This window comes from Lynx rufus, unplaced genomic scaffold (assembly GCF_022079265.1).
Source record: "Lynx rufus isolate CCGP_SWC_20201006 ecotype Redwood Valley unplaced genomic scaffold, mLynRuf1.p SCAF_2, whole genome shotgun sequence".
NCBI lineage: Eukaryota > Metazoa > Chordata > Mammalia > Carnivora > Felidae > Lynx > Lynx rufus.
The window spans coordinates 72,908,940-72,925,427 of record NW_025814834.1 but is presented as its reverse complement, the minus strand read 5'-3'; the positions used below and the strand labels follow the sequence as shown (position 1 = coordinate 72,925,427).

The 16,488-nt window shown below is 36.5% G+C and overlaps 1 protein-coding gene across 17 annotated transcripts in view; it reads right to left on the bottom strand.

Annotated features, from left to right (window-relative positions):
- The window catches only part of BAZ2B (bromodomain adjacent to zinc finger domain 2B), a 328,851-nt gene that overhangs the window by 119,038 nt on the left and 193,325 nt on the right, over positions 1-16,488 (bottom strand). For 16 of the 17 annotated variants that reach the window (XM_047083192.1, XM_047083202.1, XM_047083199.1 and 13 more), the window contains one exon: positions 2,564-2,752. The exons of the other annotated variant lie outside the window; for it this stretch is intronic. In XM_047083192.1, the coding sequence (XP_046939148.1) occupies positions 2,564-2,752 (189 nt within the window). The remainder of the gene's footprint in view (positions 1-2,563; positions 2,753-16,488) is intronic. 17 annotated transcript variants of the gene reach the window in all.

Here is a 16,488-nt window from a genome sequence, read left to right as displayed (position 1 = left end):
TTAAACTGACACTACAGGTAAAACAAACAAACAAACAAACAAGTAAATACAATAAATCAAATAAAAATATGAAGATGGTAAAGCTTCTGACTAAACTTTGCAAATGTCTAATATTTCATAAGAAATAATATAATTTTTGTTAGGCGACAAGCTTATTTATCTTCCAAATTTAAGAAAATAGAAAGCAAATTTAGTCACTCACAAACTAGCTTGTTGATAAGATAAAATATACAAAATAGGGAGTACATAACCCAGCACATGATGAGTTTCCAAATGTATTTAAATGAGGTAACAGCATATTGGCAATATTAATCATATTCAACTGCAAGAGTTTAATATTTTAGATATTGAACCTAGAAAATATAGCAGACTTGTAAAATCTTTTGTACTTGATACAGCCAGATGCTTCACAGAATTCATGATGATACAAAAATATAATTATCAAAAATTATAAATATTTTAAAAGAGATTACTGTGAAATGCTATTTCAATATAAAAAAGAAATAATATCACACTAATATCCATGAAATTATTTTGCATCATTGATTCAATCATCTGAAATAAATTATTCCTTATTTAAAATTTCTAGTAATTTCTTCCTTGTGTGTCTTATTATTTTAAGGTGATTTCAAAAATTTGGCATTTAAATGATTACTCTTTTAAATAAAGGCAATTATAGAGAATTTAAATTTAAATTATACCAAATCTACAACTTGAAAAATGAGTCCTCTGGGTCTGGGCATAGTCTCTGTTCATTTGGCAAAAACAGTATGCTTATATAGACAATACTTTCACCATTAAAGACTGCTTGTAATTGTTTACCTACCTCCTAAAAACTGTAAACAACACATACAATGTGAGTGTATTCCTCAACACACAGAACATGACAGATGCTCAAAGAACTTTGTACAATAAATGAATGAGTGAATCGTCCAGGTAGGCTAGAGAAGTTACTAACTTTTTTTCTGTACAGTGGAAGTTATCAACAGTATTTAAATCCAGATGAGTAACTCTTTACAACCGATAACTATCATTTATCACTGTGATAAACTATTCATTATCACTGGTAACTATCAGTGCAGATAGTATCTGATTTTAATAATATAATAATTATATCGTGGCTTAGTAATACTCAAAAGCTATGTATGGTATGATAATTTCAGTTACCATCTAAGAATTTCCTCAAATTACATACCAGATAAATCTGGGTCTGATAACTATGATAAAATGATTTAAAAAAATTTAAGATAATTAGTAACTATATTCCTACTATCTATTTTGATTTTTGTTCAGAAATCCTAGATTTCAGCAAATATCTATTGAATTGATCACCATGCTAGAAACTGGCCAAAATAAATTCCTATCAGTATTTTTAAAGCAAATGCTAAAACTTAGTTTAAGACTTCATTTTAACTTTGCAGTCACATTATCCCTCCCCTTCAGCTCCTCTCTCCCAAACAACTGAATTAAAGGAATAATATGACTCAAAAAACAGTACTTGAAATATACATCTAAACATCTTTCCATTCTGTATATAGTTAAAATGAGATACTTGTTTCCTTTTAAAGGAGCACTTGACAATTTATTACCCATTAAAGTGGGCAAGAGGAAATAATAATGATAACTACAATTATGTACTAACTATATATGCTAAACTTTGCAATCAGTACTGATATGGCTTATCCTTAATCTTTACAAGAACACTAAGAGGCAGGTACTATTATTTATCCTCATTTTTGAGATGAGAAAACTGAGGCAGAGTGGTCATATTACTTGTTCAAGGTAGCAGTCACATTTAAATTCAGGTCTATTTGTCTCTAGAATTATGCTCTAATTTTTAAGCTATTTTATGTAACACTAAACCATGCGTCCCTTACTAAAATTTATTAAAGTAAAATCAATCACCAGAAACACATTAAAGTTTAGACTTTCAAAATAACATAATGAGACAAATCATAGCATGTCTGTCCAATTTAAGCTTTAACTGATGTCCTACGGAGCTCCTGAATTCTCATCTATAGAATTGGAATAATTCTGGTCTTGCTGCTATGCAAGTGGTGCAAATCTATAGTTGTTCTTATCAAATATGGAAAAATATAGAAATTTAAGAGCCAAGTTCATCTTCCTTAGGAAGTGAGAACTCAAAAGTATAGATATATTGATTGTAAGAACTGGAATGTACTTTCCACTGTGAGTTAAATAATTTTTTAAAAATCAAATAAAGCTGAGAAAAGTTCATCAAGCTCTACACTTAAGATATTTACACCTCCCTGCATGTTATATTTCAAGAAAAGGCATGAGAAAAACATGGCCTAATTATTCACTTTTGTGGCAGATGCCCCCTTCTCTAAACTATTGAATATCTATAATTGCACTGCCACCTAGCACAAATCGTGTGGGGTTTTTTGCACATGGTAAATAGGACAGCGCCAATTCTTGTACAAGAGTTTTAATATACCAGGCATTAGACTACTCTTTTTGTTCAATTTAATAAACAAATTACCGCTTGAACATTTTCAAGCTTTCCTCCTCTCCTTGAACACTGTTTGTAACAGATGTTTACCTGGAAAAGATGCTAGTTGGGGATGTGCGGCTAAGGCTGTGGGTGTACCAAGTGTCCCCAAACCACCAAATTCTGAATGCCCTGAGCTGGCTGAATGTAGACCAAAGACTGGGTGGCTGACCATTGGGAAGGCACTCGACACTGTGGACAGGTTAAACGGTTGATCCCCAGCTGCTCTGAATAAATGTCCTGGGAGGGAAAAAAACACACTTAAAGTTGTACTATAAAAACAGATGAGATTTATCTGATTTCAGCGTTCATAATTAAAATTTCTTATCCATTAAATTTCTATTTTACACTTTTTTCTTTTGTATTTTTGCTCTTCACACTCTATAGAATATTTCTAGAAATACTGAAGTACTCTAAATATCAAAATGAGTGGTATAACCTTATTTACTTTGAATTTGAGATTTGAAAAATAATGTTTCAGGCACATAATTTTCACTAATTATATAGTTTGACCTGCTGAAGTGAACTTTCTGTTAATGCATTACATTCTTAGCAAAATTTTACACTCATAAGAATGAAAATAAAAACGTTCTATTAACGTAAGGTTGAAAACCAATGAAGTCAGTCCAGGATTTGTCACCAACCATTACTCAGATTCTCATACACTGTGGGCAAAGCATTCCCAGTTCCATGTACTAGAAGTGAAGCTATGGCCTCTGTCCAATACCTCTGAGGTGAGGAGTGTGCATACCAAAAACAGATTATATTTTGGCCTAATAAAGCAATGTAAAAGACAACGTAAAGATTTAATAAATAAACCTACTAAGATATTTCTAAATTCATCTAAGGGTGGTTATCAATACAAAAGTCATTTTGAACTTTGTGATGGAAAGATCATGTTCAATTCAAATGTGTGACTGTTCAATTTCCACTCTAGAGAGAATCTAGTTCTGAGTGTCATGATTCCAGTTTGAAATGTTACACAATCAAAACCATAACTTATTTTTCATATTTTGTAAGAGACATAGCAGGAAATTTGTTAATACTTGGAAACCTTCCTTTAACTTCCAGGAAATAATTAAGTTTCCTTGGCCTGATACTATGAAAACAGAATATCAAATCCCACACTCTAGGCTATTTTAAGAATTTACTGTGTAAAAGGTATTATTACGCTCTGTGTCAAAATAAGGATAAGTCTTCCTTATTATCTCCTGCTTATACCATACCTAACTGTGTACTGCAATTTAGGTTTAACATAATACATTTGAGAAATGTAATTATGTAAGTTAAAAAAATAAATAAACTTTTGTTGTCATTTAGTTATCAAGGAAATATCTCCTCTGCTTTTTTTATTCCTGAAAACCAAGAGGAAGTCATCAAAAAGGTCAGAGTCCACCTTCAGAGATTAATATAAACTCTGTGTTATTTACTGAAATAACACAACACTTTTTAACTGAAGTAGTAAGATTTAAATAAATTGCATCAACTATATCTTATATCAGCTTATCAGGTAAAAAGTTCCAATTGAGGGTGAATTTCCCATTATAACAACGCAGTAACTGGATCTCACGGGAAGATCCTCAAAGTGCCTTTGCAAGAAGGCCCACAAACAAACTGTAAGAGAGAGGACAAGGGAAGGACAGACTTGGGTATCCTTTCTAAGTCAGCCAATCTCTGTTTCTGTTCATCACAGCCTAAACAGAAATTTTGTGAATTTGGTACTTTTGTACCAGAATTCTAGACCACAATAGCACTAAAGTTGAGTCAAAACAAAAATAGGGCATACTATAAGAAAAGGTCATTCAAAATCACTAAGAGTAGCAACAGGTCACCAGAAAGATTGTGTAAATTTTTTTTTTTTTTTTTTGCAAATTCTCAAAAACCCAGCTAGTTTCTCTAAAAAATGAACTGTAACATCAAGAACTAGTATTTATTTATTTTCACAGGTAAAATCCCTGGTTCTTAACAATCATTTCAACTTCATCAATCAGATGCCCTTAATCAAATGTTTCATTTATAAACATACTATGATCAGTTACCTTTCCTTCTACATCAGTTTTCTTGATAAGCAAGTTAAACTAACCATTCCAGTTTGAGGATTTTAGAATCACTTTTCATTTATATTTTATAAAATAATAATTCTTAAATTATATTTGTCAACTCTATTTATGTAACAATGATTTAATATGAAAAAAAAATCTGTGGGGTAAACTCAAAACTACACAAATATTATAAAAATTCAGAACAGATTGAAATTATAAAGGGTCAGAAACTGCTCGAAATACTTTCATAACAGCTAATGAATTAGTAGTAAACATTCCTAGATGCATAGCTAAAAGATCAATTTTATTTTTGTGAAGAAGTAAATGAGCTAAATCTTGGGAGTCTCGTGAACAGAAAACATGAACAATACTTAAATGAAGTTGTCACTCTTGCAGCAGTAATTAAGAACCAATCATACACAATTTGATAACAAAAATGTTCTTTTTTTTAACTCTAAAAAGAGTGGATATCTAGAAGGAAGTGAATCTAGAATTTTAACAAAATATGAACTTCACTCACCATAGATTCAAATGGAAAAAAGAAAGCATAGTCCTGTACACAGAGTTACATTTATGCCCGGCAACATTACAAAGAAGCTAACTTATTCTATTTTTTTTACTCTTTCTTGTAAAACTCTTGGTGAAGATAATTAAAGCATAGAAAACACCCAGGTGACAATGGAATCTTTAGGGTTTATTCCCTATTGGCCTATCACTTTTGTATTAGTAAAAAACACTAGGACCACGTTATAATGATTATAGTGATGCCATGCGTTATCAAAAATACACATTAGAGCTTTCCTCTGCCATATATGGATACAGTTGTACACAGAAGGGAAATGATTTCATAATGCATTTCATATTTTTTACTGTATTTTGCCTTTATAGCAAGAATCTAGAAGTCAATGATATAAAAAATAGCTTTCTCATTAAAATCTCAACATTAATATATAATTTCAGTATTGTTTTTGTACCACCTTTTAAAATACATAGATACTAATTCCATGTAAAAATCTTCCAGAATTATTCTGTTCTTTATTCAAAAGTTTCTGTAATTCAGGCATTTCATAAACATACCTATGAAGTGTCAGGTGCTATGTTTAGTATTTGGCATACAAGGAAGAATGAGACATAATCCCTGACCTCAAGAAACTCATAGTTGAACATAACTTAAATACTATTGAACTATTTTTTACACCACGTTGTCTAAAACAAGTTAATTAATATTTCAATATTATTTAAACTGGTACTTTCATATATAGGAGCTAGTAATAGATTCCAAACACCCAAAAATGGTGAATCACTACTAAACAAATTAATTCACTACTCATGAAAAATACATCTATGGAACTTATTTCAAAGACCTTCAATCAGAACAGGAAGTTCTGATGAATCATTTAAACTTACAAGTATACTTCCTAGCTTTCTTTTGCCTTACTTCACCAACCCCTGGTCCTGACTTTTTTTTTTTTTTTGAATGTTTATTTATTTTTGAGAGAGAGACAGGGATTAGGGGCAGACAGAGAGGGAGACACAGAATCCAAAGCAGGCTCCAGACTCTGATCTGTCAGCATAGAGCCCAATGCGGGGCTCAAACCCACAAACCGTGAGATTATGACCTGAGCCAAAGTCGGACACTTAACACTGACTTTTTTTTTCTTAAATTAACACTTCCTCCTTGATTCCATTTAGGTCACATATTGGTTTTGATCATTCAAAATTCTACCACCTCAAAACATCTTAAACTCTTAAGTTGCACTCTACCCCCAGTTTCCACATTTCCATTTCCTTACTTCTTAGCATGACTCCCCCAATCTCCTACCATACCGACCCTATCTATTCTTCCTTCTTAATCTCATCGCCATATCTCCTGAGTTAACCTTGAACTAAAAGTCTTACCTGTATGTCTGTTCCCTCCCCACTTCTTGGGATCTTTACTATTTGTGCCAAACCTCAAGCCTCTCTTCCATCTTGTCTATAAAGTTACTAAAGTTTTCCTAATCATCAGGATGATGATGATGTCTAATCTTGACATGTCTCATTTTTAACCTCTCTGTATAAATCTGGCCTTTCTGAGTGCCTCTTCCTTATTAAAACCCACATTCAGGGGAGTGAGGGAGGGGAGGGGGACTTAAAACAAACACACACACACACACACACACACACACACACACACACACACACTCCATGTTCACCCTTAAGCTCCAGGTCATGGAACAGTCTTGATCATCTTCTTAACTGTATCTTTTAATAATATTTCTGGTTTGCTTTATTGGATTCTCTTTTCTTTTTTTTTTTAATTTTTTTTCAACGTTTATTTATTTTTGGGACAGAGAGAGACAGAGCATGAACGGGCGAGGGGCAGAGAGAGAGGGAGACACAGAATCGGAAACAGGCTCCAGGCTCTGAGCCATCAGCCCAGAGCCCGACGCGGGGCTCGAACTCACGGACCGCGAGATCGTGACCTGGCTGAAGTCGGACGCTTAACCGACTGCGCCACCCAGGTGCCCCTGGATTCTCTTTTCTAATTGTAAGCATTCTTAAAGATTTTGTCCAGCTATCTTTTTTTCCCCTGTATTCTTTCTTTCTCAGTTATTCATGTGTTTTCACTGTTTTAACTATCACTTCTATGAAAATAATTGGTAAACTAGGATTTTAGCTCCTTGAGTTTAAAAACTGAATCTCATTTATCTCAGTATCCCCAATACCTGGCATGTGTGAAACGTAATTGGTACTTAAGTAACAAATGTTTGGAGGATTCTGGGAAGATGGCGGCGTAGGAGGACACTGGGCTCACCGCGCGTCCTGCTGATCACTTAGATTCCACCTACACCTGCCTAAATAACCCAGAAAACCGCCAGAGGATTAGCAGAACAGAGTCACCGGACCCAAGTGCAGACAAGAGGCCCACGGAAGAGGGTAGGAAGGGCGGCGAGGCGGTGCGCGCTCCACGGACTGGCGGGAGGGAGCCGGGGCGGAGGGGCGGCTCGCCGGCCAAGCAGAGCCCCCGAGTCCGGCTTGCAAAAGCGGAGGGGCCTGACGGACTGTGTTCCGACAGCAAGCGCGACTTAGCGTCTGGGAGGTCATAAGTTAACAGCTCTGCTCGGAAAGCGGGAAGGCTGGAGGACAAAGGGAGGGTGAGCTGCGGAGCCCCCGGACGACAGAGCTCAGTTTGGCGGGGAACAAAGGCGCTCGCCAGCGCCATCTCCCCCGCCCATCCCCCAGCCAAAATCCCAAAGGGAACCGGTTCCGGCCAGGGAAATTGCTCGCTCCGCGCGAACACCCAACTCTGTGCTACTGCGGAGCCAAACCTCCAGCAGCGGATCTGACTCCCTCCGGCTGCCACAGGGCCCCTCCTGAAGTGGATCACCTAAGGAGAAGCGAGCTAAGCCTGCCCCCCCTGCCGCCGTGCACCTTGCCTTCCCACCCCAGCTAATACGCCAGATCCCCAGCATCACAAGCCTGGCAGTGTGCAAGTAGCCCAGATGGGCCACGCCACCCCACAGTGAATCCCGCCCCTAGGAGAGGGGAAGAGAAGGCACACACCAGTCTGACTGTGGCCCCAGCGGTGGGCTGGGGGCAGACATCAGGTCGGACTGCGGCCCCGCCCACCATCTCCAGTTATACACCACAGCACAGGGGAAGTACCCTGCAGGCCCTCACCACACCAGGGACTATCCAAAATGACGAAATGGAAGAATTCCCCTCAGAAGAATCTCCAGGAAATAACAACAGCTAATGAGCTGATCAAAAAGGATTTAAATAATATAACAGAAAGTGAATTTAGAATAATAGTCATAAAATTAATCGCTGGGCTGGAAAACAGCATACAGGACAGCAGAGAATCTCTTGCTACAGAGATCAAGGGACTAAGGAACAGTCACGAGGAGCTGAAAAACGCTTTAAAGGAAATGCAAAACAAAATGCAAACCACCACGGCTCGGATGGAAGAGGCAGAGGAGAGAATAGGTGAACTAGAAGATAAAGTTATGGAAAAAGAGGAAGCTGAGAAAAAGAGAGATAAAAAAATCCAGGAGTATGAGGGGAAAATTAGAGAACTAAGTGATACACTAAAAAGAAATAATATATGCATAATTGGTATCCCAGAGGAGGAAGAGAGAGGGAAAGGTGCTGAAGGGGAACTTGAAGAAATTATAGCTGAGAACTTCCCTGAACTGGGGAAGGAAAAAGGCATTGAAATCCAAGAGGCACAGAGAACTCCCTTCAGACGTAACTTGAATCGATCTTCTGCACGACATATCATAGTGAAACTGGCAAAATACAAGGATAAAGACAAAATTCTGAAAGCAGCAAGGGGTAAACGTGCCCTCACATATAAAGGGAGACCTATAAGACTCGTGACTGATCTCTCTTTTGAAACTTGGCAGGCCAGAAAGAATTGGCACGAGATTTTCAGGATGCTAGACAGCAAAAATATGCAGCCAAGAATCCTTTATCCAGCAAGTCTGTCATTTAGAATAGAAGGAGAGATAAAGGTCTTCCCAAACAAACAAAAACTGAAGGAATTTGTCACCACTAAACCAGCCCTACAAGAGATCCTAAGGGGGACCCTGTGAGACAAAGTACCAGAGACATCACTACAAGCATAAAACATACAGACATCACAATGACTCTAAACCCGTATCTTTCTATAATAACATTGAATGTAAATGGATTAAATGCGCCAACCAAAAGACATAGGGTATCAGAATGGATAAAAAAACAAGACCCATCTATTTGCTGTCTACAAGAGACTCATTTTAGACCTGAGGACACCTTTAGATTCAGAGTGAGGGGATGGAGAACTATTTATCATGCTACTGGAAGCCAAAAGAAAGCTGGAGTAGCCATACTTATATCAGACAAACTAGACTTTAAATTAAAGGCTGTAACAAGAGATGAAGAAGGACATTATATAATAGTTACAGGGTCTATCCATCAGGAAGAGCTAACAATTATAAATGTCTATGCGCCGAATACCGGAGCCCCCAAATATATAAAACAATTACTCATAAACAGAAGCAACCTTATTGATAAGAATGTGGTAATTGCTGGGGACTTTAACACCCCACTTACAGAAATGGATAGATCATCTAGACACACGGTCAATAAAGAAACAAGGGCCCTGAATGAGACACTGGATCAGATGGACTTGACAGATCTATTTAGAACTCTGCATCCCAAAGCAACAGAATATACTTTCTTCTCGAGTGCACATGGAACATTCTCCAAGATAGATCATATACTGGGTCACAAAACAGCCCTTCATAAGTTTACAAGAATTGAAATTATACCATGCATACTTTCAGACCACAATGCTATGAAGCTTGAAATCAACCACAGGAAAAAGTCTGGAAAACCTCCAAAAGCATGGAGGTTAAAGAACACCCTACTAACGAATGAGTGGGTCAACCAGACAATTAGAGAAGAAATCAAAAAATATATGGAAACAAACGAAAATGAAAATACAACAATCCAAACGCTTTGGGACGCAGCGAAGGCAGTCCTGAGAGGAAAATACATTGCAATCCAGGCCTATCTCAAGAAACAAGAAAAATCCCAAATACAAAATCTAACAGCACACCTAAAGGAAATAGAAGCAGAACAGCAAAGGCAGCCTAAACCCAGCAGAAGAAGAGAAATAATAAAGATCAGAGCAGAAATAAACAATATAGAATCTAAAAAAACTGTAGAGCAGATCAACGAAACCAAGAGTTGGTTTTTTGAAAAAATAAACAAAATTGACAAACCTCTAGCCAGGCTTCTCAAAAAGAAAAGGGAGATGACCCAAATAGATAAAATCATGAATGAAAATGGAATTATTACAACCAATCCCTCAGAGATACAAACAATTATCAGGGAATACTATGAAAAATTATATGCCAACAAATTGGACAACCTGGAAGAAATGGACAAATTCCTGAACACCCACACTCTTCCAAAACTCAATCAGGAGGAAATAGAAAGCTTGAACAGACCCATAACCAGCGAAGAAATTGAATCAGTTATCAAAAATCTCCCAACAAATAAGAGTCCAGGACCAGATGGCTTCCCAAGGGAGTTCTACCAGACGTTTAAAGCAGAGATAATACCTATCCTTCTCAAGCTATTCCAAGAAATAGAAAGGGAAGGAAAACTTCCAGACTCATTCTATGAAGCCAGTATTACTTTGATTCCTAAACCAGACAGAGACCCAGTAAAAAAAGAGAACTACAGGCCAATATCCCTGATGAATATGGATGCAAAAATTCTCAATAAGATACTAGCAAATCGAATTCAACAACATATAAAAAGAATTATTCACCATGATCAAGTGGGATTCATTCCTGGGATGCAGGGCTGGTTCAACATTCGCAAATCAATCAACGTGATACATCACATTAACAAAAAAAAAGAGAAGAACCATATGATCCTGTCAATCGATGCAGAAAAGGCCTTTGACAAAATCCAGCACCCTTTCTTAATAAAAACCCTTGAGAAAGTCGGGATAGAAGGAACATACTTAAAGATCATAAAAGCCATTTATGAAAAGCCCACAGCTAACATCATCCTCAACGGGGAAAAACTGAGAGCTTTCTCCCTGAGATCAGGAACACGACAGGGATGCCCACTGTCACCGTTGTTGTTTAACATAGTGCTGGAAGTTCTAGCATCAGCAATCAGACAACAAAAGGAAATCAAAGGCATCAAAATTGGCAAAGATGAAGTCAAGCTTTCGCTTTTTGCAGATGACATGATATTATACATGGAAAATCCGATAGACTCCACCAAAAGTCTGCTAGAACTGATACATGAATTCAGCAAAGTTGCAGGATACAAAATCAATGTACAGAAATCAGTTGCATTCTTATACACTAACAATGAAGCAACAGAAAGACAAATAAAGAAACTGATCCCATTCACAACTGCACCAAGAAGCATAAAATACCTAGGAATAAATCTAACCAAAGATGTAAAGGATCTGTATGCTGAAAACTATAGAAAGCTTATGAAGATAATTGAAGAAGATTTAAAGAAATGGAAAGACATTCCCTGCTCATGGATTGGAAAAATAAATATTGTCAAAATGTCAATACTACCCAAAGCTATCTACACATTCAATGCAATCCCAATCAAAATTGCACCAGCATTCTTCTCGAAACTAGAACAAGCAATCCTAAAATTCATATGGAACCACAAAAGGCCCCGAATAGCCAAAGGAATTTTGAAGAAGAAGACCAAAGCAGGAGGCATCACAATCCCAGACTTTAGCCTCTACTACAAAGCTGTCATCATCAAGACAGCATGGTATTGGCACAAAAACAGACACACAGACCAATGGAATAGAATAGAAACCCCAGAACTAGACCCACAAACGTATGGCCAACTCATCTTTGACAAAGCAGGAAAGAACATCCAATGGAAAAAAGACAGCCTCTTTAACAAATGGTGCTGGGAGAACTGGACAGCAACATGCAGAAGGTTGAAACTAGACCACTTTCTCACACCATTTACAAAAATAAACTCAAAATGGATAAAGGACCTAAATGTGAGACAGGAAACCATCAAAACCTTAGAGGAGAAAGCAGGAAAAGACCTCCCTGACCTCAGCCGTAGCAATCTCTTACTCGACACATCCCCAAAGGCAAGGGAATTAAAAGCAAAAGTGAATTACTGGGACCCTATGAAGATAAAAAGCTTCTGCACAGCAAAGGAAACAACCAACAAAACTAAAAGGCAACCAACGGAATGGGAAAAGATATTTGCAAATGACATATCGGACAAAGGGCTAGTATCTAAAATCTATAAAGAGCTCACCAAACTCCACACCCGAAAAACAAATAACCCAGTGAAGAAATGGGCAGAAAATATGAATAGACACTTCTCTAAAGAAGACATCCAGATGGCCAACAGGCACATGAAAAGATGTTCAGCGTCGCTCCTTATCAGGGAAATACAAATCAAAACCACACTCAGGTATCACCTCACGCCATTCAGAGTGGCCCAAATGAACAAATCAGGAGACTATAGATGCTGGAGAGGATGTGGAGAAACGGGAACCCTCTTGCACTTTTGGTGGGAATGCAAATTGGTGCAGCCGCTCTGGAAAGCAGTGTGGAGGTTCCTCAGAAAATTAAAAGTAGACCTACCCTATGACCCAGCAATAGCACTGCTAGGAATTTACCCAAGGGATACAGGAGTACTGATGCATGGGGGCACTTGTACCCCAATGTTCATAGCAGCACTCTCAACAATAGCCAAATTATGGAAAGAGCCTAAATGTCCATCAACTGATGAATGGATAAAGAAATTGTGGTTTATATACACAATGGAATACTACGTGGCAATGAGAAAAAATGAAATATGGCCTTTTGTAGCAACGTGGATGGAACTGGAGAGTGTGATGCTAAGTGAAATAAGCCATACAGAGAAAGACAGATACCATATGGTTTCACTCTTATGTGGATCCTGAGAAACTTAACAGGAACCCATGGGGGAGGGGAAGGAAAAAAAAAAAAAGAGGTTAGAGTGGGAGAGAGCCAAAGCATAAGAGACTGTTAAAAACTGAGAACAAACTGAGGGTTGATGGGGGGTGGGAGGGAGGGGCGGGTGGGTGATTGGTATTGAGGAGGGCACCTTTTGGGATGAGCACTGGGTGTTGTATGGAAACCAATTTGTCAATAAACTTCATATATAAAAAAAAAAAAAGAAAACTAGAATAAAATATTGGTCTTCAAATCTAAAAAAAAAAAAATAAAACATACAACTGAAAAAAAAAATAAAACCACTGCTATTTCTGAAAAAAAAAAAATAAGTAACAAATGTTTCCCATGTTGTATTTTTGGTCACGTTATTTCTTTTACTTCACATCCCCCACCTAAGTAACGTTTTTTTTTTTTTTTTTTTTACTTCTTTTGCCTTTTATAATCTTATCTATCTTAACTATTTCAAAAACGTATTGCCCAAGAAGTATTCCTGAATTTCCCAGACATGTTTTGGGTTTTTTTTGAACTTTCATGATTATTTGCAATGTTTTACCATACTACATTTCTAGAATGTAAAGTTATAAAGAAAAAAGCCATCTCTTAATCATTTTTACTGTCTTTAAAACATTGCATAAAACAAACTGTTATCAGTTGCAAGGGCAATGCTTCCTAATACCTGCATACAGACAGCTAAAATGGTCGTTTTCTTTGTTTCCTTCTTCTTTTAAAAGGCTAGAACAACCAGGAATTATTTGAATGACTGAAAATACAGTTGATCCTTGCACAACATAGAAGTAAGGGGTGCCACCCCTCCTCCCACCCCCTGCAGGTGAAAATCCACCTATACCTTTTGACTCCTTCCAAAACTTAACTACTAATAGCCTATTGTCAACTGGAAGCCTTACTGACAACATAACAGTCAAAATTAACACATATTTTGTATGTTATCTATATTCTATACAATATTCTTACAATTAAAACATTACAAATGTTAAGGGGCACCTGGGTGGCTCAGTTGGTTGAGTGTCCGACTTCAGCTCAGGTCATGATCTCACGGCCTGTGGGTTTGAGCCCTGCATCCGGCTCTGTGCTGACAGCTTGGAGCCTGAAGCCTGCTTTGGATTCTGTCTCCCTCCCTCTCTGCCCCTAACCCACTCGCATTCTGTCTCTGTCTCTCTCAAAAATAAATAAATATTAAAAAAAATTTTAATATTACAAATGTTAAAATCATAATGAAGAGAAGTACATTTATAATACTAAACGGTATTTATTGGGGGAAAAACGTCTGTATAAGGGGACCCACACAGTTCAAACCGTGTTGTTCAAGGAACAACTGTATATCTCACTTTTTCTATCCTCCAATTATAAAAAGCATTCACAAAGTTACTCAAAGCTCTTTGGGAAATTATATGCTGATTTAATGACTCTATGTTATGGCTTTAATCTTCTTATACAGCAGGGGGTGCTGTTTATATTACACCCTTGATTCCATCACCAGAACAATATCCTTAGCCTTTAGCTATATTGAAATTTCAAGCTCCTGTTCATAAAGTGACTTTTTATCAGGGACTGGTGGTGGCTCAATGAATGTCATAACTACATTTAAAACAAAGCATATTCTGTATTAATAAAAATAACACAATAATTTTCTTACATGAAGCAAAATACAACATGAGTCAAACAGGTTCTGTTAACCTCATGACTACAAAATAAAGTTATTTGGATATTAGAATGTTCCATTTTTGGAGAAGTATTTTTTTTCTACATTAATATACCTGATGTCAGAAGATCCTCCAAAATAAACACTTGTTATGATTAAAATTCTTAAATTTTGCTCTGAGAAAACATTGGCAATCTGATAAATCATGTCATAAGATGAACATACTTTTAGAAGACTACAATTATTCTTTTTAACAGATACTAATATTCAAACATAGTTTCAATATTATGAATGCAACTTTTAGTTTGTATTTTAAGTGGTAGATAATAATGCACACATCTTGAATAATAAAAATTAATATACATCTGTAATACCTAAGTTCTGACTTCCATTATAATAAGCTCAATATTTTTTAGCAGAGCTTTTTAAATTCTGCTAGCCAATCTATGTATAAGTAATTTAAAGAAGTTACACAAATGCCAGTGTCTTGCTAACAAGCCATGGTAACTAACAAGGCATGGTAACTGCAAGTATCTTTATTAATGTTGGTGAATTTCATGCCAGAACACAATAAGGGTTTTCCCCCCATGAGAACAAAATAGTATAAATACTGTACTAATGCCTTGAACCTAAACTACCACTGAATAAAATCTCCTATCTACTAGAAAAGTCCAGATAGCCAATTGAAGCAAAATAATTAGGGGTGCCTGCATGGCGGTTCAGTTGGTTGAGCATTCGACTTTGGCTCAGGTTATGATCTCATGGTTCATGAGTTCGAGTCCCACGTGGGGCTCTGTGCTGACAGCTCAGAGTCTGGAACCTGCTTCAGATTCTGTGTCTCCCTCTCTCTGCCCTTCCCCCGCTCACACTCGGTCTGTCTGTCTGTCTCTCTCTCCAAAATAAATAAATATTAAAAAAATAGTTTAAAAATAATTATAAAAAGTATGCTAAAGCATTTAATCTTTTTAAAAATCAAAGAGACTGCTTACTGTGAGAGAAGTCCACAAATGTTGCCTTTTGTGCACTAGAAATAAAAATGTCTTTAATCTTTCAATGCTTCCCAAACTTGTTGCAACATGTCTTCAAACTCTTGTCTCCACTTACTTAAAATTATAAGCATAATTTTACAACATTGCGAAATCAGCCTCTGCTATACAGGTAGGCTTACTTCTGCATAATCATCAAAACTGGCAGCACATTGAAATAAAGGTTATGTGAATATTTTAACACTAGTAATGACTAAGTGTAAAAACAACTTGAACATCATCAAAATCACTGTAAATTCAAGAAATGCTCAAATGATTGGCTCGCATATTAAAATCCTTAAATATATTAATCTTCAAATATTCTAGAACTCAAAGTGTGTAAACTATATAAACTTGATCTCTGATTAGAGAACAAACAGAAAGAATTCTATAGTTAATGGTGATAAAACATTTCCCCAAATAAACTTCATTTCATTCCTGCAGTCTCATAACGTTTTTAGCCAGTTAACCCTTATATTTTAACATTTAAAATGATGCATGGCATGGAAATAAAGTATTAATTTTTAAGTATTTATTTTGAGATTATTTTAGGACTCACAAGAGTTGCAAAAACAGCAGAGTCTCAACCTCCCCTATGTTAACATCTTACGTGACAAAAAATAATTTTCAAAACCAGGAAATTAACCTTGATTAATTAATTAAAATTAAAAATTTATTCAGATCTTTTAAGGTTTAGTTGCTGTACCTCCTTAATTTTCCCTGATTTGTGACAGTTCCTCAGACTTGTCTTTCAGGACCTTGATACATTCAAAAGTACTGGTTC